The 27389-nt window shown below is 41.1% G+C and overlaps 1 protein-coding gene across 1 annotated transcript; it reads right to left on the minus strand.

Annotated features, from left to right (window-relative positions):
* Nucleotides 1-6288: 6288 nt before the first annotated feature.
* On the minus strand, nt 6289-6759 carry LOC117354814 (CENPB DNA-binding domain-containing protein 1-like). Its single transcript, XM_033932791.1, has one exon. The coding sequence runs from the start codon at nt 6757-6759 to the stop codon at nt 6289-6291; it is 471 nt and encodes a 156-aa protein (XP_033788682.1).
* Between the last annotated feature and the right edge of the window lie 20630 nt (nt 6760-27389).

The following is a 27389-nucleotide window of genomic DNA, read 5'->3' on the forward strand; positions in this document are numbered from 1 at the left end:
CTGTCCTGTTAAATTTAAATTAGCCTGCTTGCAGGCTCAGACATATATGTATTTCTGGATGTTGGTATCTGTTGGCAGACAGATCTGATGAGTACTGATTTATCTCTTTGTTTCAATGAGAAAAGCGAGATACTAGAGAGCTACATAAATGTTAGTGCTGGTTGCACTCAGATTCATTTCCACCTCATTTTCAGTTATGATTGCATTGGCATTGACTTGTTGCAGATCAGAACTGAAATGGTTTGGTCAGGGAGTACCCCGTATCCTGCTTCCTTATTTTTCCTTTTTTATATGAACTGAGGAGATGGGGTACAGCCCAGAGATGCAGGAGGTGGAGCTGAGCGAAAAAGGTAGATGATTCCTTCTAGAAACTCGCAAGTAAACGAGAATAATCACTGGTTCAAGACTCATATGCCTTTCTACTAGAAAGATTATCGAGGTAAGAATCTAATCTTCCCTTAGTTTTTGCTGCTTTTTTTCACCACCATGTTATTCCTTTTACTATTTCTTTCTTCTATCTCTGTCCTTTCTGCCTCCCAGGGCACAGAGAACCTTTTAATTGTAACTGTGATTAATCAGTACCCCTGGATCTAAGGAGGTTAAGATTTATTTTTTTTTAATTGTGGCAATCTTAAAAGAACAAAAACAAATAAATATTTGATTCTAGGTACTAAATGATATGTGTGTGTGTGTTTGCATACATTTAAGTATATTATGTACTCTTCGTGTTTAAAGAAATGCACTTTTTTCTGATCTAAGAAGCTGTTGCACTAGTTGTATCCTTGAAATCTGTACTCTAATCATGTAATGCACGTTGAATTATTGAAACTGTTTGCTAATTTTTGAACTTCCCGACATGAATCCTCCTGAGAAGACAGGCTGGTTATGTAAAGGGTTTACATATAAACCAAGGCATGGCAACATATGTGACAAAATATTTATAAACAGAGACCTCAGTGGGCAAATAAAATCTTACCATTATGTCCGACTATCCAACACCACCATAGTTGTCTATTTTGTGAGAATTGCTTCAATTATTAACAGCACAGTCATAGATGATATTGATTTACTGAATAAAAAATTTAAGGTGCTGTATTCATCAGATGTTTGCTATAGACTCAAGTGGGAGAAACCATCCTTGAAGTTAGAACTCTTAAGGTTTTACTCTATAAATGATAGGAAGAATCAATAAAGTTTTTCCTTAAGTGTAAACCATGTTTTGGATCTGTCAAAGAAAGAAAATATTCAAGAATTTAAATGGTGAAAAACACTGGGTCAGATGTGAGCAGATTTTGCAATGGAACAAAACTTTAGGAAATGCTTCAAATGTGGAATATCATTTTTGATGTCATAAAAGCTTTTAAAAATGTTATTGCTGTCAAAAATATTGACAGTGAGGTATAATTATATATGTTCAACTGCTAGTATGAGATGACTGAAGAAAAGATATTTATTAAGGTATTAGAACATACATAAGAGTTGTCATACTGGGAGAGACCAAAGACCCATCAAGCCCACTATAAAGTTTTAAATAGTGACCAGCACAGGCCCCAAGTACATGGCAAGATCCCAAGGAATAAAACAGATTTTATGCTGCTTATCCTAGGAATAAGCTGTGGATTTCCCCAAGCCATCTCAATAATGGCTTATGGACTTTTGTTTTAGGAACTTATCCAATCATTCCCAAAAAATCTATTATCCATACCTTTTTTAAACCCCGCTAAGCTAACTTATTTCACTAAATTCTCCAGCAACAAATTCCAGAGTTTAATTACATGTTGTGTGAAGAAATATTTTCTCTGGTTTGTTTTAAATCTACTACTTAGCTTCATCGCATGCCCCCTAGTCTTAGTATTTTTGGAAAGAGTGAACAAATGATTCACATCTACCCTTTCCATTCCATTCAGTATTTTATAGACCTCCATCATATCACCCCTGAGCCATCTCTTCTCCAAGCTGAAGAGCCCTAGTCATTTTAGTCTCTCCTTATAGGGAAGTCATCCCAAACTTTTTATCATTTTCATCGCACCTTTTTCTGTACCTTTTTTTAATTCTGCTATATCTTTTTTGAGATACAGCGACCAGAATTACACACAGTATTCAAGTTACGGCTGTACCATAGAGCAATACAAGGGCATTATAACATATTCATCTTTGTTTTCCATTCCTTTCCTGATAATTCCTAACATTCTATTTGCTTTCTTAGCTGCTGCTGCTGCACATTGAGCTAAGGGTTTCAACAATTCCTTAACAATGACATCTACTGTATTTTTCGCTCCATAAGACGCACCCTAAATTTAGAGGAGGAAAACAAGAAAAAAAACCATTTTGAACCAAATTCTCCTTGCTAGGCTCTCCTTGCCAAGCTCTGAACCCTGTCACCCTCCCTGCCAGGCTCTGTACCCTGTCCCTCCCTCAGCCATTGCATTTTATTTAAGGTAATGCTGCTTATATTTAAAACCCTAGTCCACAACGAGCCTCAGTTTATATCAAGAATGTTAATTCCTTATAATCCCGTACGCTCACTCAGATCATCCTCTCAAAACTTACTAGCTATGCCTTCCCTTAAAACAATAGGAACAAGAAGAGCTGACATGTTTTCTGTTATGGGCCCACAATGGTGGAACTCTTTACCACAACATATTACAAATGGAAAAGATCTTTTTTCTTTTAAAAAATCTTTAAAAACTCACCTTTTTAAAGATGCTTTTAATATTCAATATTAAAATTTTTATTTTTTAATTTTTTATCTACCCCCGTTTCCTTATGTTTTTTTTCCATATATGTTTTTCTAGATATAACAGATGTAATCTTTGCTCTTCTTTCCTCCCCATTTCAAGTTTGTCTTGTCTTAAATTGGATGGTAATGAATTTTAATTTGTATCTCTATAATTTTATCTCTTTTTTACTTGTGTACATCGCTTTGTAAACAGATTCAGCGATACATCAAATATTAATAAACCTTGAACCTTGAACTTTGAACCTTGGTGGTCTAGTGGTAGGCCGGGATAGGACACAGGGCAGGCAGGGACAGGGCAGACAGGGCACAAGGCAGGCAGGCTTAGTGGCTGGCATGCAGATATGGATAAGGCAGGCAGGGACGGCCCTCTGTACCTTTTTTACTTTTTAAAATCCCAGCAGAGCCCCCTGTACCTTTTTGTTCTCCCACACCATACTCCCCCCCTTTAGCATTTTTACTTTTTTAAAATCTGGCAGGGCCCACATACTTCTGGGCACCTGAGTCAACGAATGCTTTCACGAATGCTTTCACTTTGCAGTTAATGTACAACATCACCACTTGGCCAAAGCTCTCTGGAGCCTCTTCCATAGCAATGATCATGTTCTCTTCAATGTTTTGCTGTCTGATGTCCTTTTCTTTTTTGGCCTGAGCTTCAAGGTCAAAGGGATCTGCTGAGAAGAGCCAAATCCTCTCTTGTTCCCTTCTGGATCTCTCTTGCTGCTTGCTCGCGAGAACTGACGGCAACCATTCATGCAGCGGCGCGGACCTCTCTTGCTGATTGCTCACGAGAACTGATGACAACCATTAACGCAGCGGCGCGGGATCAGGCAGGCACGCACGCGAGAAGCTCACGCCTGCCTTGTTGGCCGCTCTGCCTCTCGCTGCTGCAGCTGTCCAGCAGGGAAGTGCTGGGAGTAGAAAAAGGTACCGGGGGGGGGGGGGGGGAGGTTGTTTTTAGCTTCATAAGACGCACCCTTATTTCCACCCACTTTTTTGAGGGGAAAAAGTGTGCCTTACAGAGTGAAAAATACGGTAGATCCTTTTTACTGGGCAGTGACTCCTAACATAGAACCCTGGATCACGTAGCTATAGTTTGAGTTCCTCTTTGCAATTGCTCACATTAAACGTCATCTGCTATTTTGATGCTCAGTCTTCCAGTCTCACAAGGTCCTCTTGCAATTTTTCACAATCCTCTTGCGATTTAACAACTTTGTGCCATCAGCAAAATTAATTATCTCACTAGTTATTCCCATCTCTAGATCATTGATAAATAGGTTAAAAAGCAGCAGTCCCAGCACAGACCTCTGGGGAACTCAACTATTTATCCTTCTCCATTGAGAATATTGACTATTTAATCCTACTCTCTGTTTTCTGTATTTCAACCAGTTCTTAATCCATAATAGGACATTGATGTTAATCAGTGTGGTAATTGTTTAAACCAATTAAAATGTCATTAAAAAATGTAGGTGCCCATAGGTACTTCCAAAAAAGACACCATAATTGCATCTACAGAGGCACCTAATGATGCCTTAGGTCATAGTAGGTATGGTTTACATCGGAAATGACCTTAGGCACTGCTAGGCACCTCTGTAGACGTGATTCTTGTCAAACATAGGCACTGGGAATGTAGGCCTTCAAAACCCTGGCCTGCCTTACTAGCACCTATGTTTAATCATAGCCGCGATTCTGCAAATGGCGCCATAGGTGATTGACATATGATCAGTGGCATTTTTATAGGTGGTCACCAATGTAGGCACCATTTGCAGAATCAAGCCCTAAATGCTTATTAAAGATCTTTCTACTCTGTTCCTTATAGATATTTTTTCAATGTAGAAAATTATTTAGGTTAGTACAAATATTTCTTAATTTTTATGATAAATGCTGTTTGCAATAAGTCATATATACTTTTCATATATTAGAGAAATCAATATATAGTACTCCCCCGAAATTCGCAGGGGTTCCGTTCCAAGATTACCCGTGAATTTTGAAAATCTGCGAATATTGGATGTGGTTCTAAAATGGCTAAATATGCTCTCCAAATCAAATTTAAATAGAGTAGAATGTATGTTCTCACCAATAATGATGCAGGTATGGACAGGAAATCATCAAAGCAGATAATTTACAGCTCCTCAGGTGGCGTTTCTTCTTCGGGCGCATCAGAAGGAGTCATATCTTCTGACAGGTCTTCTTCTGATATGGTTTTGTGCTATCTTTCCTTCAAAGGTTTGAGGAACATTGTGATGGGAAATTGCTGTCGTTGTTTCTTCATGGTGCAAGGAGGGTCTTATATGTCTGAATGGAAGCATCAATGCCATTATTAACTTTGAGAGCCCGAACCATATAGGGATTCCATGCTTCAATCATCCCTTGCAACTCCCTTGCTGTCCTAATAATCTGGGAAAGACGTTCTAATGTCAGACCCTGCTCCTCCTCCTCAGGATCAGTCGCTTCCCCCTCATCTTCACTGGCAGACTTTGGGCTCCTTTTACTAAGCTGCAATAGCATTTTTAGCGCATGCAGAATTGCCGTGTGCACTAAACCCACGCTACATGGCTAGAACTAATGCCAGCTCAATGCTGGCGTTAGCGTCTAGTGCACGTGGCAATTTAGCATGCGCTAAAACCGCTATCGCTGCTAAGTAAAAAGAGCCTTTTGTTAACTCCAACAAATCCTCATCCGTCGGGGGCTCAGAGTGGGCATCAGTGAGATTGAAGAACTCATTTTGAGTGATGTCATCAAAACCTTTGCCACCTAGTATCCTTGCCGGTCCCACAGCCTCATGCTGAATTTCTTCTGGTGATAAGCCATTGTAGTCATGGACACACTCTGGCCACAGCTTTTTCCAGCATGCGTTGAGGGTTTCCTTTATCATCTCCTTAAGAGCAGCTTGGATGACTGACAGGCACGTTGCAATTGTAAAGTTACGCCAGTAACTCTTTAATGTAAAATTATCATCTGTATCCATTGCATCCACAAGGTGTTGGAGAGAATTTATTGTATAAAGAGAATTGAAGGCACGGATCACACCTTGGTCCAGAGGTTGAATTAGGGAGGTGGTGTTGGCAGGGAGGAACTCAATCTGGACACCCTCATAATACAAATCCAAAGGGTGTCCGCCAGCATTATCCATAATGAGCAACATTTGGAAGTCTATGCCTAAGTCATGGAGGTAATTCTTAGCTTGAGGGATGAAGCGCAGGTGAAACCAGTTTGAAGCTAGGATTTTGGTAACCCAGGCCTTTGGGTTGTGCATCCAGTGGACTGGCAACGGGTTTTATTTTTGTTTTTGAGGGCTCTAGGGTTCGCTGATTTGTAAATGAGTCCTGGTTTCATCATGTAGCCAGCAGCATTGCCACACATAATGAACGTCACTCTGTCTTTCTGTGCCTTAAACCCTGGAACTTTGGCTTCATCCATCATGATGTAAGTTCTGGACAGCATCTTCTTCCAGAACAAGCCTGTTTCATCCATGTTGAAAACTTGTTCTGGCTTATAGCCCTTCTCCTCTATGATGTCCTTGAAGGTCTTGGGGTACTTTTAATATTGAATCATTTTTGAAAACGATAAAACCATCCTTTGCTGGCTTGAAAATCTTCAGACGCTTTTGTAGATGATCCGGGTTGCTGTTCTATGGCATCCGTTGCAAACTGCTGGTACAATTTCCTAGCTTTTTCACGGATGATGTTACCCTCCAAGAGGATGTTCTTTTTCCTGCAGTCAGTGATCCACAATGTCAATGCAGATTCCATCCTAACGATAGTCTTATTTCTTACTGTCGTTACCTTTTTGGCAACATCACAGAAACTTACTGATACGGTGCTCTTGATTGCTACCTCGTTCTTCTTTATGTAGCGTATGGTGCTTTCATTAATGTCATAATGGCGCACTACTGCAGCATATCTTTTTTGTTCTCGGAGCATATCCATCAGCTCAACTTTCTCCTGGAGTGTCTTACATTTCTGCTGGCGCTTTGGTTCATTGCCATAGGCCTTTGAAGGTGCAGGGCGTTTGGGTGGCATCTTAGGGCTTTCACCGGTTTATGAAATACTTGAGATAGCTACACTCTGACTGACTACTTCAAAACTCCCGCCAAACCTTTTCAATCATCCTGATTGGCCACTGTGCTTCCAGACATTTTGTATATGTAAATTTAGCTCACAAAGGATGATTGAAGCATGGGATCCCTAGACAGTATGGTTCGGACTCTCAAAGTTAATAGAAATGGCATTGATGCTGCAATTCAGACATATACAGTAAAACCTTCCTTGCCACCATGACAAAACAACGACCGTGCGATACATGGAGAAGAATGAGGCAGCGATCGGGAGTACAGTATCAGTAAGTTTCTGTAACGACAATAAGAGATAGAAATAAAAATTACTGTTCAGTATATGGTTCTAAATTAATTCTCATCAGGAAAATACAAGAAAAACCGCGATTGAGTGAGGGAAATTTGCAGATGAAAAAAGTGCGAATGAGTGAGGGAAATTTGCGGATGAAAAAAGTGCGAATGAGTGAGGGAAATTTGCGGATGAAAAAAGCGCGAATGACTGGGAGCTGTGAAAACTGAAATGCAAATAAGTGGGGGAATACAGTATATATACCATATTCCCCTGCTTATTTGCATGTTTGTGTGTGTGTGTATATATATATATATACATATATATATACACACACACACACAAACACGCATACACACACATATCTCTATATAATAATTTTCAAATTGAGACTATCATAGAACAGCACTATTTTTCTCAAATCAATTATATCTGCTGCCTCTAATTTCTATCCATAATTAAACTTACAGATTTAACAGACTACAATCTCATGCTTCTCTTTTTTTTCAGATCTCTTCTTGCTGAGTTTTATAGCCACATGATTGGAAGATTGGGTACTCGCCCTGGAATGAGCCTGCAAGTTGCTGCATCATTCCCTCAGCTTACTCATTCCTCCAAATGATTGTTTTAGTGTCATTGAAAGCACTATTTTGGAGCCAGACATAATTGCATTATACAGCTCTTCACCTAATTAACTGACAGAGAACTGTTCTCCATTAGACAATTGATCCTGGACAGATGAAGCCATTAAAAACAGTACTAATTAGCTGAAGAGAGGAGACAGTAATGCAGGCTGCATCACTTCCTTTTATGCCTAGGAAGTTCATGTCCCAGACAAATAATAATTGATATGCAGTCTTTCCTAATTGAGATTAACAGTTAACATTATAATGACAGGCTGGCAATGTCTGGCCATAATATTTTTATTTGTATATCTAGGAACTACCTAGTAGTATTTGTTTTCAGTGAGAGGTTAGTAGAGTGCACCTACTTTGTCCTTGTAAACCAAGCTGGAGAGTGTTCTAACATGAGCGTTTGAATTATATTGCACATCTCCATATTGGTTGCTTTTCTTGGAAGGCTATCGTTGCATGAGATTATAGTATGTTCAGTCAGAGCAGAGAAAAGAGATGGGCTGAAAAAGAATCTACAAGGTGTGTGCTCAGACTTTAAACAGACATATTAATTCTCAATTCCACGTACAAAAGACATCATTAAATTCCAGCAGTCACTATGGTGGCCTTAAATATGGAAACCTCATACAGTTAAAATTGCAAAGGACAACGTTTATCACTTTTTTCTCCTCATAGGTAAGAATAAAGGAAAGTCTATGATAAATCACAGCTCAGGCTGCCTTAATTTGTTCATCCAATTTTAAATGTTAATTACTGTTATAATAACAGTATTATTATGGTCACACAGAATTAAATCAATTTATCATTGAACTAACAATTAATATCTGGGTATATTCATGCTTAAATTGCTGGTTTTACTTATTGTATACTGTACTTTGAAAAGGAAGATTAAGTACTTACCTCAATAATCTTCTTTCTGGAAAAAGGACTTATGAGTCTTAACAATAGATGATATTCCAATACTCGCGAGTTGATTGCAGATGGATGAAATTTACATTCTTCAGCTCAACTACCTTCTCCAGTGCTATAGAGCCCCCTTCAATGTGTACTAAAGCAATCGAACAACACAAAAACAGAGAAATAGGAAAGGGGGTGGGCAAGGGACTCCCCATAAAAACCTTTTTGTTCTGCTCTGTAAGAAATAGTAAAAACACTTTAAACAATTTAGGTGGATCAAACAGATACCATCCAACAAAATGCAACCATCATTAAACTTATGGAGCTCGAAGAGCCTCACTTAATGCTCTGCTCTGCTCTTTTTTGTACATATCTGACTGACAGGATAATATCTCTAGCTCTGTACATATGTGTTTGTCTGAACAGTAGGCAGGCAGACTCGACTGACAGGGCGGGATATCAGGACTCATATGTACTTTTTCTTGAAAGAAGATAATCGAGGTAAATACCTAATCTTTCCTTTTGGTGTAAATGACATATAAGTTCTGACAATAGGTGATGTACCAAAGCAGTCTTCTGAGTCTAGGGCAGGACAGATGGGCCTACCCTTAACACTGAGGCCCCAAAAGCAATATCCTCTTTTTCTGCCATATCCACCCTGTAAAACTTTATAGATGTATGGATAGTGGACCATGAAGCTGCTTTACAAATCTCTTCAGGAAGATTACCCTCATCTCTGCCCATGAAGATGCTACACCTCTAGTAGAGTATGCTCAAAAGGTAAGTGGTGGCTGTTTTCCACAGCCAATCCATGCCAATGAGATAGCCATATGAACCCATCTGGAGATGATTGCCTTAGATGCTGGCTTGCCTAGCCTCACAGCATTGGTTAGGCCAAAAAAGATGATCTGGAAGACAAAACTGATTGGTTACTTCCAGGTATCGAAGAAGACTTCTCCATACATCCAGCAAGTTCAATACTTTGCCCCTCCTTTTGAAACCAGTGGTCTGGAAGGCAGGTAACCTGACTTCTTGATTGACATTGAATAATGACACCACCTTTGGCAAAAATGAAGGGATAGTACAAAGAGAAACTCCTGCTTCTGTAAACCTGAGGAACAGTTCCCTGCATGAAATACTTGTATCTCGGAGATTCTCCTTGCTGAGTCTATGGCTAGCCAAAAAACTGGCTTATCTGTTAGATTCAGCAGGGATGCCTCCTGCAAAGGCTCAAAGGGTGACTCTTTGAGGCCACTCAGGACAACATTAAAGTTCTTGTGGGAAATGGCTGTCTCACCAGAGGTCTCAATCTGAGTGCCCTCTTCAAAAATTTGGCTATATCTGGATGTGAGACCAAGGAACCCTTTTTCACTCAGGCTCTGAAGCACAAGAGACTGACAACTTGCACTTTAAGGGATCCTGCTGCCAGCCTCTTTTCCAGGGTAGCCTGCAGAAAAGCCAAAACCACTGACACAGGAGCTCTCCAAGGATCTATCTGATCATTCATACACCACTGTAGAAACAACTTCCAGGCCTTAGCATAAGTCACAATGGTTGCTGGTCTCTTTGATCTAAGGGGGGTAGCATCAATCACCTCCAAATAGCCTTTCTGTATTAGGGCTGCATGCTCATGACCCATGCTGAAATACCAAAGCATTCCAGGTTCTCTAGGGGAACTGGACCATGAGAGAAAAGATCTGTGTGCACAGGTAACCTGAGACCTTTATTTCTTTGCAGGTGCACCCAGTCCCCATACCATGGCTGACATGGCCATTCCGGAGCCACTAGAATCACCCATACATGATGGTTCGCTATCCAATGATTCAGCTTATCATAGGCCATGGGGGAAACACAGACAGCAGACCTTGCATTGCCCAAGATTGGACCAGGGTGTCCAAGCAATTGCTTCCTGGTTTGGCTCTTCTACTGAAAAATCAAGCTACCTTCTTGTTGTCTGCCAGCACCATGAGGTTGATCATTGGCTATCCCCATCATTCTACTATGCAGTTGAAGTCCCTCTGGAACAGTGACCACTCCTCCAGATGCAAGGTATTCCTGCTGAGATAGTTGACTTGCACATTGTCTACTTCAGCAACATGCACTGCTGAAATCATTTGTAGATGGAGCTCTGCCCAGTTGAATAGCAGCTTAGCCTTCTAATTGACATAAGCTACCACTATGGGCATTGTCTGAGAACAACCTGATCACCTAGTCTTTCAGGTGTTTCTTCAGTGCCTGCAAAGTGGACCTATAACTCCAACTGGTTTTTGGACCACTTCTGGGCTAGAGTCCTTTGGCCTTGGAGTGGATGCCTATGACAATGTCCTCTACAACCATAGAAACTGGCATCAATCATCAAAATTACTTCTACTTCCGGTCCCTCCAGTCATTATCAGACTGGTTCTCTAGCTCCTGCTCTGGAAGTTCTGCTGTAGAAAGCGCTCTTGGAGAGGACACACCATTGTCCATGCAACTGATGTGGAAGATCCTTAACAGTTTAAGTAAGCTTTTTACAATAAATTTACAAAAGTCCATAGTCTGCTGTTGAGACAGATATAGGAGAAGCCACTGCTTGCCCTGGATCTGGGACATGGAATGCCACTACTATTTGTGCTTTTGCCAGGTACTTGTGACTTGGATTGAAATTTGCGAAGACGGGATACTGGGCTAGATCGACAATTGGTCTGACCCAGTAAGGCTATTCTTATGTTCTTAACCATGACTAGGGACCCCCGTGGTGCCCTTACAGGTTTCACTTTGTCATTTCTTGGAGTCCACAGCATTCATACACTGCACTTTGCCCAATCTTCATCCTAAGGCTCCGGAGAGGTTCTTTTCCCCAGACAAGGGGGTCCTCTGTGATCTCGCAGCCTTAAGGGTGCCAGATGGTGCTAAGCCCGAGATTCCTGCCCATCTCTCACATGCCCTGCGGCACATGACACATGGCTGCTGTCAGGGCAGGATTAATTCGTTGAGGGCCCCTAGGCACACAAGTACACTGGGCCCCCTGCCCCGCCCCACCCCACCATGCGCCCAGGCGGAAACAGGAAGCTACATCAGAGGGAAGCTTTGGGTAAGCAGCACCGCTTGCACAATTACAGTTCCCGTTGCCTTTCTTACCCGCGTTGCTTGCTTGTCTTACTTTCCGTCGATGAGAGGGGTGGGGGTTGGGGGTGGGGCTGCATTGCCGATCGATGCTGGAGGGGCCCATTGCCGTTTGGAAAAAACAATGTTGATGCCTTCCTTCATCGGGCCCCCCTGACCATTTCGGGCCCTAGGCACTTGCCTACTTGGCCTATTGGTTAATCCTGCCCTGGCTGCTGTTCAGACAGCCTTCCATCACAAATCTTGCATGATACAGGGGTATCTCCACTAGAAGAGCCAATCTCAAGTGGTTATAATCCAAATTGAGGTGTTTTTGAGGCAGATGAAGGTTTTTAAGCAAAATCAGGAAAATCTAAGATGGCTGCAACAGCAGCATGTTTGATCCAAAAGCGGCCCGAAAAAACTCACCCAAGGGTCCAAATATTCTGGGAAGGATTTTGTGGAGGTGAGGAACCCTAAAATCAGCTTCAGAAATCTTGAAAACCTGCAAATTTCGACTGCACCCTCCCCCCCCCCCCCCGATTTTCCCTTGGCCTCAATAGACTACTGTGCTGGGTTAGCCTGCTTTAGCTGTCACAGAAGCTGAAAATAGAGAAGACAATGCCTCACTCAGAAAACCAGTTCCACTTGCTGGGATCTTCAGGTTGCCAGTCAGACTAAAGCCCAACTGAGACCTCAACCCCTGTAGATCTACCAGCTAGCGTGGTTGGGGGGAGGGGGGGGAGTAATTTACACAGCTTGTATTTGTTAAGCCCTGCTGGATTGAAACTGGGACCAAGTAGCCTGTGCTCAAGCATCTGATAAATCAAGATGTGAGCTAGCTTCAAATGGAATGGACCGCAGGCTCCACAAGTTCCAATGCAGGCCAGTCGACAGAAACCCCGAGGATTGCCTTGATAGCTGCAGACATCTGACCCAGAGTCTACATTCTCTCCCAGGTAGAACTGCTCCGGAGTCACCAAAAAGCCTTGAACTCAGATAACCCCCCCCCTCAAAATTATTAAAGGATTATCAGAGTACTACTACTATAGTATTTATCATTTCTATAATGCTGAAAGGTGTACACAGCGCTGTACATTTAACATTCAATAAACGGTCCCATCTCAAAAGAGCTTACATAGAAACATGATGGCAGATAAAGGCCAAATGGCCCATTGAGTCTGTCCATCCGTAGTAACCATTATCTCTTTCTCTCTCTGAGAGATCCCATATGCCTATCCCAGGCCATCTTGAATTCAGACACAGTCTCTGTTTTCACCACCTCTTCTGGGAGACTGTTCCATCTACCACCCATTCTGTAAAAAAGTATTTCCTCAGATTATTACGGAGCCTATCACCTCTTAACTTCATCCTATGCCCTCTCATTGCAGAGTTTCCTTTCAAATGAAAGAGACTCGACTCATGCGCATTTACATTACATAGGTATTTAAACGTCTCTATCATATCTCCCCTCTCCCGCCTTTCCTTCAAAGTATACAGATTTAGATCTTTAAGTCTGTCCCCATATGCCTCATGATGAAGACCATGCACCATTTTAGTAGCCTTCCTCTGGACCGACTCCATCCATTTTATATCTTTCTGAAGGTGCGGCCTCCAGAATTGTACACAATATTCTAAATGAGCTGAACTACTGTAGACCGGTGTGCGCAGCCACGAGGGCAGGTGTTTGGCAAATTTGTGCCCCACGGCTGCCTGCAAATTGGTTTGCTGCTCCACTACTGCTACTGTAACTTTAGTCCAGCCTCTGAGTCACAATAGCAGTAGCAGAGCAACAAACTGATTTTTAGGCTGCTGCATGCACAGCAGAAAATGTCCCTCTTAATCTGAGCAGTACCACATGAGACAAATAGGAGGGCTGATGCTTTCTATCCCCAGGGCTTTCAGGTGACAATGACATCAGGAGCCACTCCCTCTCTCTCCCTCCTCCCGCCAGAGCTTCTGATCCAGCCCAGCAACTCCAGTCTTCCATTTCCCTAACACAACTGCCGCCAACCCCCCTTTCTCCTTCCAACAAACACGGACAGCTGCTCCATAGCCCACTCCATCTTGGCGGCCCAGGACAGGACGAGCTGGGAAGCCAGCATGATACCCAGCACCAGCCATAGGAGCACACAGAAACCCAAAACGACATTGGTCTGAGGGCTCGCTCCCAGTTCTTCTTGCTTAGCCTGTCCTCCAGAAGCACATTGCGTGAAAAGATTTATTTTCTTTAGTGAATCCTTCTGAAGGCTTTTTTTTGTCTTGTTTTAATTTGTTTGGATGGGTAGGCTCAGAAGTTCTGCCCAACATCCAATCAAATTAAAACATACAAATAAAAAGCCTTCAAGAGGATTCACTAACAGGAACTGAATCCCTTGATGGCATCATATGTTCCTGTGCTCTGAGGTAGTAGTAGGAGTAGCCTGATTGTTGTGCTCAGTGTCCTGCATTCTAATTGGTCAGCATGCAGCCTTCAAGGGGATTCGGAAAGATATAGAATGCACTGACAGCAATGCGTTCAAGAGGATGAACCAAGCAAGAAGAGCCAGGAGCGCCACTACAGCTTAGAGGTAAGGAGCAAGGAGCGAGCAGCCGGCAGCCTGCAGTCAGGGCCTTCACTGAATACCCTGAAGACCCTGACCGCATTCCATAGCTGATTATATCCTGCTTGTTCATGTAGAATATGTGCATCCAGTTATCCAAGCTCCATATGCATTGACCAGCTTTATATCAAATTTCTACCATTCATATGATGCAAAATAGAATTACAGAAACTAACCTGATTAATTTATAGTACAGTATGTAAAATTAATGTTTAAAAAGTATAATAGTTTAATTAAATTTTAACTAGGACATTATTCATTTGATGTTACAGTCCCAATTACTATAATGGAGTTTGCATGGTAAATTGGCATATTTTACAAGCAAGCACTGTTCTACAGAGTACACATATATAGAGCCATGGCTATGGTGGGGAACTGTTTGATTAGTAAATATGGCTTCAAGTAAATCTTTGAGGTACAGACAAAGCTTCTTTTTGAGTTTGAGGGTCTTGGAGCAAGAAGAGGATAAAATGAACAGTGAAGAGCTAGGATCAGGGCTGGCACCTATATGAGTATTGCATTCAATTTGCTTTGAGTATTACATTCACTTCTGGTTGCCTTATCTCAAAAAAGATGTAGCAGAACTAGAAAAAGTTCATAGAAGAGCAAGCAAGATGATGAAGGGGATAGAACTCCTCTCTTATGAGGAAAGACTAAAGAGGTTACGGCTCTTCAGCTTGGAAAAGAACCGGCTGAGGGGGAGATATGATTGAAGTCTACAAAATCTAGAGTGGTGTAGAATGGGTACAAGTGGATCAATTTTTTACTACGCCAAAAATTACAAAGACTAGGGGGACACTCGATGAAGTTATAGGGAAATACTTTTAAAACCGGTAAGAGGAAATATTTTTTCACTCAAAGAACAGTTAAGCTCTGGAACTCGTTGCCAGAGGATGTCCTTTTAGGTTTGTCAGCTCTTCCTCCCACCCAACAATTGTGATCACCTCAATACCACATAGTTAAACTGTCTATAGCTAGGAGTTTTGGAGACTAGACTTTCCTGAGGATGACATAGTATAAAAGTACAAGTGTTATAGTTTAGTTACTTAGGATCACTGTCCTGAGGAGTGTATTTCTCCTTTTGAGCTTGCTGCTAACCTTATGATGTCTATGTTGCATGTTATCCGGTGTCATACTACTTTTTGGTACACATTTCCTGGTATTTAACTCATTTGCTCAAATAATATAGATTTTAATTATACATCCTGCTGCTGAATTAACATACACTAACAAATCCAGGACTGCAAAAACATTCAGAAATCTTATTCAAAATCTTACCATCAAAATGCTTCACATATATAAAATATATAAAACATAACATAAATTTTTATTTATATATCACATAAGCCTTGCGGTTCTATGCGGTTTAGGTTTATAAAAGAGGCAAAACTGACCAGTATCTCAAGAAAGATATAGTGGCGCTAGAAAAGGTTCAAAGAAGAGCGACCAAGATGGTAAAGGAGATGGAACTCCTCTTGTATGAGGAAAGACTAAAGGCTCCTGTTACAAAGGCGCGCTAGGGCCTTAATGTGCGGAAAAGCATGGGCTAAATTGCCATGCGTGCTAGTCGCTACCGCCTCCTTTTGAGCAGGTGGTAGATTTTCGGCTAGCGTGCGCTAATCTGGTGTGTGCGCTAAAACTGCTAGCGCACCTTTGTAAAAGGAGCCCTAAAACGGTTAGGGCTCTTCATCTTGGAAAAGAGATGGGTGAGGGGAGCTATGACTGAAGTCTACAAAATCCTGAGTGGAGTAGAACGGGTATAAATGGATCGATTTTTCACTCTGTCAAAAATTACAAAGACTAGGGGACACTTGATGAAGTTACAGGGAAATGCTCTTAAAACCAATAGGAGGAATTTTTTTTTCACTCAGAGAATAGTTAAGCTCTGGAACACGTTGCCAGAGGATGTGGTAAGAGTGGATAATGTAGCTGATTTCAAGAAAGGTTTGGACAAGTTCCTGGAGGAAAAATCCATAGTCTGTTATTGAGAAAGACATGGGGGAATCCACTGCTTGCCCTGTATTGGTAGCATGGAATATTGCTACACCTTGGGTTTTGGCCAGGTACTAGGGACCTGGATTGGCCACCGTGAGAACGGGCTCCTGGGCTTGATGGACCATTGGTCTGACCCAGTAAGGCTATTCATATGTTCTTATGTCAGCGAGCTACAATAAAACTTGAAAAGGAGATTAGCAATGGGGTTACAAAGGTGGTTGACAGTTGACACAACGCAAGAAAATGTTTGACAACCTTCTGGCAACACAAGCAGCAAAAATCAACCATTCCATCTCCAATCTCATGACAATATCAGACAACTTCAAAACATTCAGAAAAGAAATCAAAACCCTGCTTTTCAAAAAATTCATCCAAATATCTTAACCCCTCCTCTTTTACCTCCAGAAGATTCACCTACCTTCAGATAACCTTCCCCCAAATTACCCACCTTAACACCTTCCAATTAAACAAATACCATAAATAGATTGTAACCTACCCTCTCTAACTGCATTCCATATGTATTTTTCATACAGTTCTTCACTGTCAGTTTAATTTCCATCCTATAAGTTCACATAGAATTTTTCTTTTTTCAACCATCTTTATTTTCTCTTCTTTATTAATTTCCAGGTACTTTAGTTAGATTGTGAGCCTTCGGGACAGTAAGGGAATTTTTTAAGTACCTTCTTACTTCTCATTTATAATCTTAATGTATATTTTCTTCAAACCGCTTAGAACCTAACGGATGTAGCGGTATATAAGAAATAAATTACATTACATTACATATATATATGATGAAAGAAGTGCTCAGAACCTTAAAACTTACATATTAGAGGCTAGAGATGTGAGGAACCATCACCACACTTCTTATGTTCCTATCCACCATCCAGCACCACTGTAAAATACAGTCTCACTTATCTTATAGCTGGTAGGCACGATAATCAATTTCCATGTGATGCGAACACTTGCACTCCACAGAAGTATCTTGTAGAATTCACCATTATACATAATAAAATTTCAGCTCTATTGTTCTGTTCTTGAGAATTTGCTACATAAGATAATTTGGTTGGGGTGTCTCCTCCTGAGGAAGCCAGTCAGCAAAACCCAGATTTGAGTTGAGGAGAGCTGTAACAACAGAGTTGAAATTGACTATAACCAGTTCTGCTGCAGAGAAACAAATTTTTCCTTACCCAAAGTATAGTGAAAGATAGTATGTGAGTAATTTTATAGTAAATTACATTTATTTTTAATTCTTTCACTTGGGGAGCAACACCGCATAACTATCAGTCTTAAATGTAAACAAATACATTATATATCCCATATATATTGGTCCTACCTAAACAGAGAGGGCTGGTGAATATAAAGCACAAGGATTGGAGAAATCAAGGCAAGTCAACAACACAAGCACTCTATGCCCTCTTATTTTAGAATTTACTTTCTAAAATATCAAAGAAGTTATTGAAAAAGATGTCTTGTTATGAGTTGCAAACAGGGTACACTCAGGAGTGGGGAGTACACCCTTTTTTTTAATATTCTTTATTCATTTTCAAGATTACATTAAGTGTTAAAATATATTCATTCACCTTAACAATAAATACATCACTTATAAACAATCATTGATACATTTCATAAATTCTTATCCCTTCCCCTATCCCACCCCTCCTTCCCATATATTCCATTATCATATCATATAAAACATGTAATAAAAAATCCCCCCTCCCTACACCTTAATTGATAAATATAAGGGAAACAATTTTAAATTAATCTTTACAATACTTCGTTAATGGTTTCCACACATCCTGAAACTTCTTAAAATAACCCCGCTGTAATGCAATAAACCTTTCCATTTTATAGATATGGCATAAAGAGTTCCACCAGAAGTTGTAATTTAATCTCCTCCAATCCTTCCAATTAAATGTGATTTGCTGAATGGCAACACCAGTCATTATAAGTAGTAATTTATTGTTATTCGCAGAAATCTGACTTTTTTTTCTCATTTCCATACCAAATATCACAGTATCATAGGATAATGCCACTGGGTTATCTAATAAATTATTAATTTGGTCCCAAATTGATTTCCAAAAATTCATAATAATAAATGGGAGTACACCCTTTTGAATCATATTAAGAGTAGGAAGATATTCCATAAAGCTAACAGCACTTTTAAAACAAATTAGAGATTCTATTCAAAGCACATCTAAACTATAATATTCGTTGCTGGAAGATGCATGAAAGCGATTAACGTAATTGAGTTTAAAAAGGTTGAGACATGTTCATTAAGGAAAGATCCATACATCATTATTAGCCTTATAGACTTGACAAAGCCACTGCTTATCCTTGGGTATAAATAACAAGGAATAGAACTATTGGGGGGAATCCTGGTCATCTATACAGGTATGTGAATTGGATTGACCAATAAGTTGCTAAGCTTATTGGACCTATAGTCTGACCCAGCATGGCATATATTATACAGTATTTTATATTTTTAAAAGAAAAGAACCTTAGTGAGGTGAACATCATCAAGTAACAGTGTTTGTTGTAGTTAAGTACCATTGAGTCAATGTCAACTCATATTGACCCTCTGGATAGTTACCCTGAACTGTGTTTGTCTTCAGTTAGGCAGCTAACCATTGAAAGATAGCTATCCTACACTAATATTAACTGTATGTAAGCATAGATTTTTTTTCTGTCTGAAAATGTAATGCATATATTGTGTTATAAGCTTGGATTGTAATGTGTATTTATTGTCTCTCTAGGACTGAAAGTCTTCTTTCCCTTCCAGATCAGCCCATCATAACTGAATTGATTTCCCTCCTCCTTTCTTGGACTCTGTGCTTAAGTCATCACTTGACAAGGTGATTGAAAAGAACATCACTGCCCTAAATCATTCCTTTTCTTCTGGTGGAGACTGCAAGCAGATTTATTTTTTACCCATATCTAAACCCTGCAGCTATTGCTTGTGAACCCTCCTGGTAAGTTACCATCCTAAGCGTTCCCTCGACCTCATGCTCTGAGATCTGCCCATAGCCAGTTTCCTCCTAAAGTTCCTTTCTCCCCTACCATCACTATGGCTTTCTGCATACCTCTACTACTCCACTCTCTTCACCCCAAATCACTGAACTCCTCAACACCACATTACTTACTTTTCAAATCCATTACATCATCCTCCCTTTTGTATCCTTTTTCAGCCCTAAAACTTCAACACCTTTTTCTTCTCATTCAGCTATCCCCACTCTCCCTGAGTGCATCTTGCCTATGGCGCAGCAGCCCCCCCCCATGCCTCCCCATGCTCTCTGCTGGGGATATAAACCCCAACCTTAGTCCTCCCAACCAACTCCCACCCTACTCATATGGGCCACACAGCAATGTCACTAACCTTATCTTTGTTCCTCTCTTCCTCCCACTTCCCTGCCCTTCTCATGCGCCCTGTGGAATGCCAGATCTGTCTCCAATAAGCTTGCCTACATTCACAACCATCTCTCAGTCTCTCCATCTGCTCACAATAATTAAGCCTGGATCTACCCTGATGACTCTACTTCAGCTGCCACCCTGTGTTATGGAGGCTACATGTTCCTCCCCATATGGTTGTGGAGGTGGTGTTGGGCTGTTATTCTCACCCTCTTGTAAATTTCAACCCCTTCTCCCACCTGAGTCTTACCACTTCTCTTCCTTTAAAGTCTACTCCATCCGTCTATTTGCTTCTCTGTCCCTCCACATAGCTGTCATTTACCGACCCCCCTGATAGGTCTCTCTCTTCCTTCATCACTGACTTTGAATCCTGGCTTTCTTTTTTCTTGAACATTCATCTCCCTCTCTCATTCTTGATGATGTCAACATTCACACTAACAACCCCTCCAACTTTTATGCTTCTAGTCCTAACATCCTCATTTGATCTTTCGCTGTGCTCTACCACCTTTACCCATAAGAATGACCACTGCCTTGATCTTGTTTTCTTCTCCAACTGCTCTATCACAAATTTCTTCACTGCAGTGCTTCCCCTTCTGATAACTTTCACAACCCATCACCCTTCCCCCTAGTCCCAGCCAATCTCTGCCTGTACATTCAGGAACCTTCAGGCCATCAATCCCTGCATTCTCTCCATCGCTGTTTTGCCCCTTCTCTCTACCACTATACACAAGTCTGTAAATGAAGCTGTCTCCTCCTATAACACACTCTCTCCTCTGTTCTACATACTCTCACTCTCACCACCTCTTACTCTGTAAGGTGCACCAAACCCCAGCCTGGCTAAACTCTAAAGTCTGCTACTTGTATTCCTGTGCCAGGTCTACTGAATGTCTCCAGCTCAAATCCCACACTGATGCTGACTTTATTCACTTCAAATTCTTCCTGATCTCCTTCAAGTCTGCTCTCTCACTTGACAAACAAGACTATTAACCCATCTGACTGAGTCTCTTGGCTCCAACCTTTGTCGCCTCTTTGCCACACTGAACTCCTTACTCAAAGTCCCCCCACCTCCAACCCCTCCATCACTCTCCCTCAAGACTATGGCTGAGAACTTCTACGACAACATTCAAAACATTAACTTTGAGTTCTCAACTGAACTACCTTCCCAAGCCCTCTCTACCCCCTGGCCTTTGCCACTTTCTCTTCCTTTACTGAAATCATTGAGGAGGAAACTGTATATTTTCTTTCCTTCTCCAAACTCACCACCTGTTCCTATAATCCCATTCCTACCTATCTACTTACCACTATCTCTCCTACTGTCAATCCCTCTATCTGCCATATCCTCAACCTATCACTCTCCACTAGAACTGTGCCCGATGCCTTCAAACATGCGGTCGCTATACCACTGCTCAAAAACCCCCTCACTGGACCTTACCTACCCTTCCAACTATTAGTCCATCTCCCTCCTCCCCTTCTTATCCAAGCTACTTGAATGTGTTGTTCAACACCATTGTCTTGACTTTCTCTCATCTCGAGCTATCCCTTCATTCTACAGAAACTGCCCTTACAATGACCTACTCCTAGCCAAATCTGAGGATTCTACTCCATCCTCATCCTCCTTGCTATATCTGCGTTTTTTGACATGGTAAATAACCACCTATTCATCTATGCATTGTTCTTACTTGGATTTCAGAGCTCTGTTATCTCATGGTTTTCTTCCTATCTCTCCCATTGTACCTTTAGTGTATGCTCTGGTGGATCCTCCTCTGCTGTCATCCCACTATCATTTGATATATCTCAGGGCTATAGCTTCCAGTACCACCTCTATGCTGATGACTCACAGATTGATTTGTCTACACTAGAAATCTCTATAGACACTCAGACCTGGGTATCAGCCTGCCTGTTTGACATCGCTACCTGGATATCTCACCACCATCTAAAATTAAACACGGCCAAGCTTCTGATCTTTCCTCTCCTGCCTCTATGGACGGCACCCTCAGCATCCCTGGTTTGTCCGCTTGTAACCTCTGGGTAATCTTGGACTCATCTCTCTCCTTCTAATCACAAATCCAACAGACCATCAAAACTTGTTGTTTCTTTCTCTACAACATTGCTAAAATCCAACCTTCTCTGAGAGCACTGCTAAAACCCTCATTGCCTTTCGCCTAGATTACTGCAACCTGTTTCTCACTAGTCTTCCGTTAAACCATCTCTCTCCCCTTCAATCTGTTCAGAACTCTGCTGCACGCCTTATATTCTGTCAATGTTGCTATGTCCACACAACTCCTCTTCTCAAGTTACTTCATTGGCTCCCTGTTTCTACATACAGTTCAAATTCCTCTTACTAACCACCTCGGTATATCTTTTTTCACATCTCTCCCTATACTCCATCCCAGGAACTCTGCTCATTGGTTAAGTTTCTCTTATCTGTACCCTTTTCTTTTATAGCCAACTCCAGACTCAGTCCCTTCTATTTTGCTGCACCGTATGCATGGAACAAACTGCCTAACTTGGTATGTCAATCTCCGTCCCTGGCAGAATTCAAATCTAGACTCAAAGCTCACTTCCTTGAAACTGCTTTCAGTTCCAAACTCCAACCCACCTGCTAATCATCCATACCTGTCATCATTCCCTCTGTAATTCCCCCACCATAGCACTTTGGATAATACTCCTTTTTGTCCAGTTCGTCTGTCTTAACTAGATTGTAAGCTCTTTTGAGCAGGGACTGTCTCTTACATGTTTTGGTATACAGCACTACATATGCCTAGTAGAGCTGTAGAAATGATAAATAGTTGTAGTATTGATCTATTCTATTGTATTGCTGGTTTTCTTTTTTTTTAGTATACCTTCAACCTTCTTAAGCATTATTGTATTCGGATTTTGATCACAGCTTATGCCTTTCTCTAACGATTTTTCTCTTCTCGTGTCTGAAGTATGAAAGTTGATGTCTTGCCATTTGAGCTTCCAAGGAAAGTTTAGGTTTGATCTCCTCTAATACCAATTGATTTATTTTTCAGGCAGTCTACATTATATGTGGTAGCTGTGATTTAGGACATTAAAAAGAAAAAACAAATTGGGCAGGCTAGATGCATATTACAGTTCTTTTCTATCACCTTATTCTATGTTTCTGTTTCACCAGCTAAGTCATAACAAAACTTACTCAGAATACAGCATTCAGAGAACTCTTTGTTGAAATACTGGGGCATTATGAGACTTCTCTGAGATGTTGCAACTGCAGCAGTTCCTTCTCCATCTTCTACTTCCCTACTCTGTGTGTATCTGTCTCTTTTGTCTCCATAGCTAACTTCTCTAGACAGGGAAAATGGTGATGGGCCCAAATATAATGACAAGGAAGCCTGTGATGTGGTCTATTAAAAGACAAGAGGTTGAGGGAATAAAGGAGATATTAGCAGTCAGGTCATCAGTAGCTAGTCATATTACCTACAAGCTCACAAGAAAGTCACACACAGTATTCTACTAGAAGCTAGGAACATACCATTAGCACTGTTAAAGGCCAAACAACTCCATCATGTCCCTGGATCTCGAGCACATAGAATCACATAGTGCTCCTTTTACAAAGCTGCACTAGTGATTCTGGTGCAACAAGTGTGATGAAGCCCACAGGAACTGAATGGGCTTTGGCACATTTGCCACACCAGAATTGCTAGCACAACTTTGTAAAAAGAGTCTATAGTGATGAGGGAGCTCTGCCTTAACATATGGGTAATATTTGGACCCTACTACTATCATAGTAAGCAATGATCACAGTGGTTCTGAATGCTCAGACTATGGTTGTATTGTGGTTATAGCAGAAGACTTTCTGATTCCTTGAGGAAACTACCCCATAGAAATACAATCAGTATCATTTATGAGCTGACTCCTAACAGTTTCTGTGGGAGGGAAATATTTATAGGAAATAATGGAAGCTAAATTGGAAACAAAAGGAGATGCTGCAAGAAATATTACTGGTCTGAATAGGAGGCTTTGGAGAGGTGAATGAATAGTGTTTTTGTAGACAGATGAATAGCATTGGGGGGCAGAGCTAGAGTCTATCAAAGGATACTAGAGGTGAGCTTCATCACCTATTGAGTGTGGTGCAGTGACTGTGGGTTCAAACCCATGCTGCTGCTTGTGACCTGGGGAAAGTCACTTAATCCCCCCATTAGATAGATTGTGAGTCCGCCAGGACAGACAGGAAAAATGCTTGAGTACCTGAATAAATTCATGTAAACTGTTCTGAGCTCCCCTTGGAGAACAGTATAGAAAATTGAATAAATAATCTTTTATTACAGTACATATGTGAGAAAATGTGAAATTTAACTTATGTTTGCCCGGTGAAGGCCTTCTTTTCTAACAGTGAATCAAGACCTAAGATGCTATGCTATGTTAGGTTAGGTGTCATTGACTGATGCTTGAGTCCTAGCGACTTGATGAGTTACAAATCTAAAAAGATGCTATATAGAAGTTAATTATTTCATGTTTCACCTGTGTGTAGGAGATATGCTGAGCTAAGCATAAAACATTTAAAGCAGGATAATTTTTGTGATAGAGAAGGCTTTCTTTTTCACATTTAAATGCAAAAAAAAAAAAGATGGAGAGATCACAAAAGTAGGAAAACAGGAGTCTCAGTTGTTTGTGAATTACATTCACATAGGTTCAAAATGAATATTACATTTGAGCATCCTCCTCTCAATAGACTTGGTGTACTCTGCTTTAAAACGAAGGAAAATGACATATAATATTAGCAATCCTATTTTCCAAGGTAAGTGCAGATCCATGGGGGGCTTGGTGCTGTTAAAGCTCAAAAACACTATTTCAGAAGTTGCATTCTGACACATTTCAACCAAAAATGCATCAAATGTTATGTTTTCATTGAGAGCATAAAATTTCATGGTGTTTATGACTTTTTATGACACTGATGTCTAATGGCCCATAGCTGTCATATATCAGGAGGCTGGTATAGATGCTGTCAAAGACATCCAGCTCATTCAACCTTTATTCTACTTTCCTTCCATATTGTGACACTGAAATAAAGTTACTTTCTGCTCGTTTTATAACACATATATTTTAACTTCTATGAAAGCTGAAGGAGGTGTGTCTTGAGTAGGAGAAAACTAGACCAAATGTAGTTTCAACAGAGAAGAAGATGGATAATAAATATGGTATACTACATATCTTCTAACAGATGCACCAAGTTCTCCTGTTCTAAGAGAAATATATTTTGGCCATTCCTTATTTAGAACTTTCATTCTAAAGCATTATGGTATTTATATTCCCAGATTCTACTCCCTGAAATCAGTACTATAGATCCCATAATATATCAAGGCAAGGCTGTTAGAAATCCAAAACACGCCTAAAATCTCCTTCCTTGAACTCGGAACTTGGCAGCTCTGCTATTTTTTTTAAATTTTATTTTATAATTTTGTACTGTTTACTTGTTATGGTATGTACAGCATATTTTAAAAATGATAGCAAAGTCCATCTAAAGCAGCCCGCAAGGGACTATTTTGTACACAAAAGTAAAATAAAACAGTTTCTTGATCATATGTCTGGGTGCTGCTCTTGAGTTGACTTTCCAGGTCATTGGCCTTGAGACCAAGTTAGAGAGAGCCAAAAGAAAATGACACACCTTAGAGCAGGGGTCTCAAAGTCCCTCCTTGAGGGCCGCAATCCAGTCAGGTTTTCAGGATTTCCCCAGTGACTATGCATGAGATCTATGTGCATGCACTGCTTTCAATGCATATTCATTGGGGAAATCCTGAAAACCCAACTGGATTGCGGCCCTCAAGGAGGGACTTTGAGATCCCTGCCTTAGAACATAAGAAAGAAAGAGATGCATGGACTATAAAGAACCTCTCAAGCAGCACAACAGCAGATGAACTGAAAGAAGTCTTTGACAGTGTGATTGATATTAAACTACCACTTGACAAAAATGGTTCTACTAAAGGTATTGCCTACATAGAATTCCAAACTGAAGCAGATGCAGCTTTTGAAGCAAAACAGGGCACAGGTTGAGGGTCGAACAATCATGATGGACTACACAGGACAGAAGAGCCAACAGTCTTGATGGTGAATGGGTATAGAGAGGACATGTCTCTTCTATGTTTTGATATACAGTGCTGTGTATGTCTAGTAATGCTATAGAAATATGTAGTGGCACTAGTAGTAGTAATTAGCCTCAGTTCAAACTCCCAGACAGCCAATGGAGTAGTAGGGGTGAGTGGCACCCCTCCCCCACCCGCCCTGCTGTGGTGCAATGAGGAGGGCGCAGGGGTTGCAGTCTGCCCTGGGCGCGGTCTTCCTAAGGGTGCAGCACCTCTCCTCCTCTCTACTGCCTCCCCCTCCTCTCCTTGCCATGCATGCGCACCCCTTCCCTTTCCCCGTACCTTTTTTAATACTTCGTTATGAGCGGCATGCCCATGTCAGTGTCCGCTTGCCCTTTGACATCACTTCCTAGGCGTGGGTCCCGGATGTGACGTCAGAGAGAGCGCCAATGCCGACGCGGGCAACAACCTCGTGCTGGGGAAGTAAAAAAGGTACGGGGGAAGGCAAGGGATGTGCATGCATGGCAAGGAGAGGAGGGGGGGGCGGTAGAGAGGAGGAGAGGTGCTGCATCCTTAGGAAGACCGCGCCCAGGGCAGACTGCACCCCCTGCGCCCTCCTCATTGCACCACAGCAAACATCTACCTATTTGCCAAAGACTCTTTTTAATTTTTAATGACCTGATCCATCAGTATATTTTTGCATATGCACAGAATGAAAACAAAAACCTTCAGTGATCCATGTCTTAGATGGATGAATAAATGACACATTTATGGACATATTTGTAAGTGAAGTTCCAGTGCTGCTAATGCCATGCCCATGTCTTACTATACATGGAGCTAGTGTTGCTAACGCTGGCTTTTTTTATGTGTTTAGACAATAAAGTCCAGTATACCTGAATCACAATTCAATGTCTTTTGACAACTGGACCCATAAAGGCTTAGAATCACTTGAGTAAAGAATTAAGGACGCCTCAGCCCCACCACTCCACCGTTGTAATTTTTATTTAGTATTACACCGGGAAGGCTGTGTGGTGCCTCATCATCGGCAGTCCATTGAAATTAATTCTTTATTTATTTATTTTTATTTAAACGTTTTATCTTTTTGCAAATTTTATTAATCCATTACTGATATAAATGTTAAATTCAATAAAATTTATAAATATTGACTTATCTCAGCCGCCTTGGGAGCCAGACCCGACATGTTTCGCACTGCTTGAGTGCTGTTTCAAGGGTCTCCCTATACATGGAGACACTGGCACCAGGGATACTGATGGAAAGGTCCAACTAAAGACCTATGAAAAAGTAATGCTGGATAACTGATTATCAACTAGAATATCAACTAGGACCTTACGAGGTAGACTTTAGTCTATGACCCAGAAATATCAAAGAAGAGACAAGTTAACTTAATCGTGTGTTTCTAATGAGAATAACTAATGGGCAGCCTGGATGGACTGTTCAGGTCTTAATCTGCCATCATTTACTATGTTCCAAGGTTTTAATATAGGGGGATGTGTTTAGCCAGTTGGGAATGGAAGAGAGTGTAACGTAATGGTTAGAGCTACAGCCTGAGCACCCTGAAGCTGTGGGTTCAAGCCCCATGCTATCCCTTGTGCTGATGGTCACTTAATCCTCCACTGCCCCAGGTACAT

The sequence above is a fragment of the Geotrypetes seraphini genome, chromosome 2 (genome assembly GCF_902459505.1).
Source record: "Geotrypetes seraphini chromosome 2, aGeoSer1.1, whole genome shotgun sequence".
Taxonomy (NCBI): Eukaryota; Metazoa; Chordata; class Amphibia; order Gymnophiona; family Dermophiidae; genus Geotrypetes; species Geotrypetes seraphini.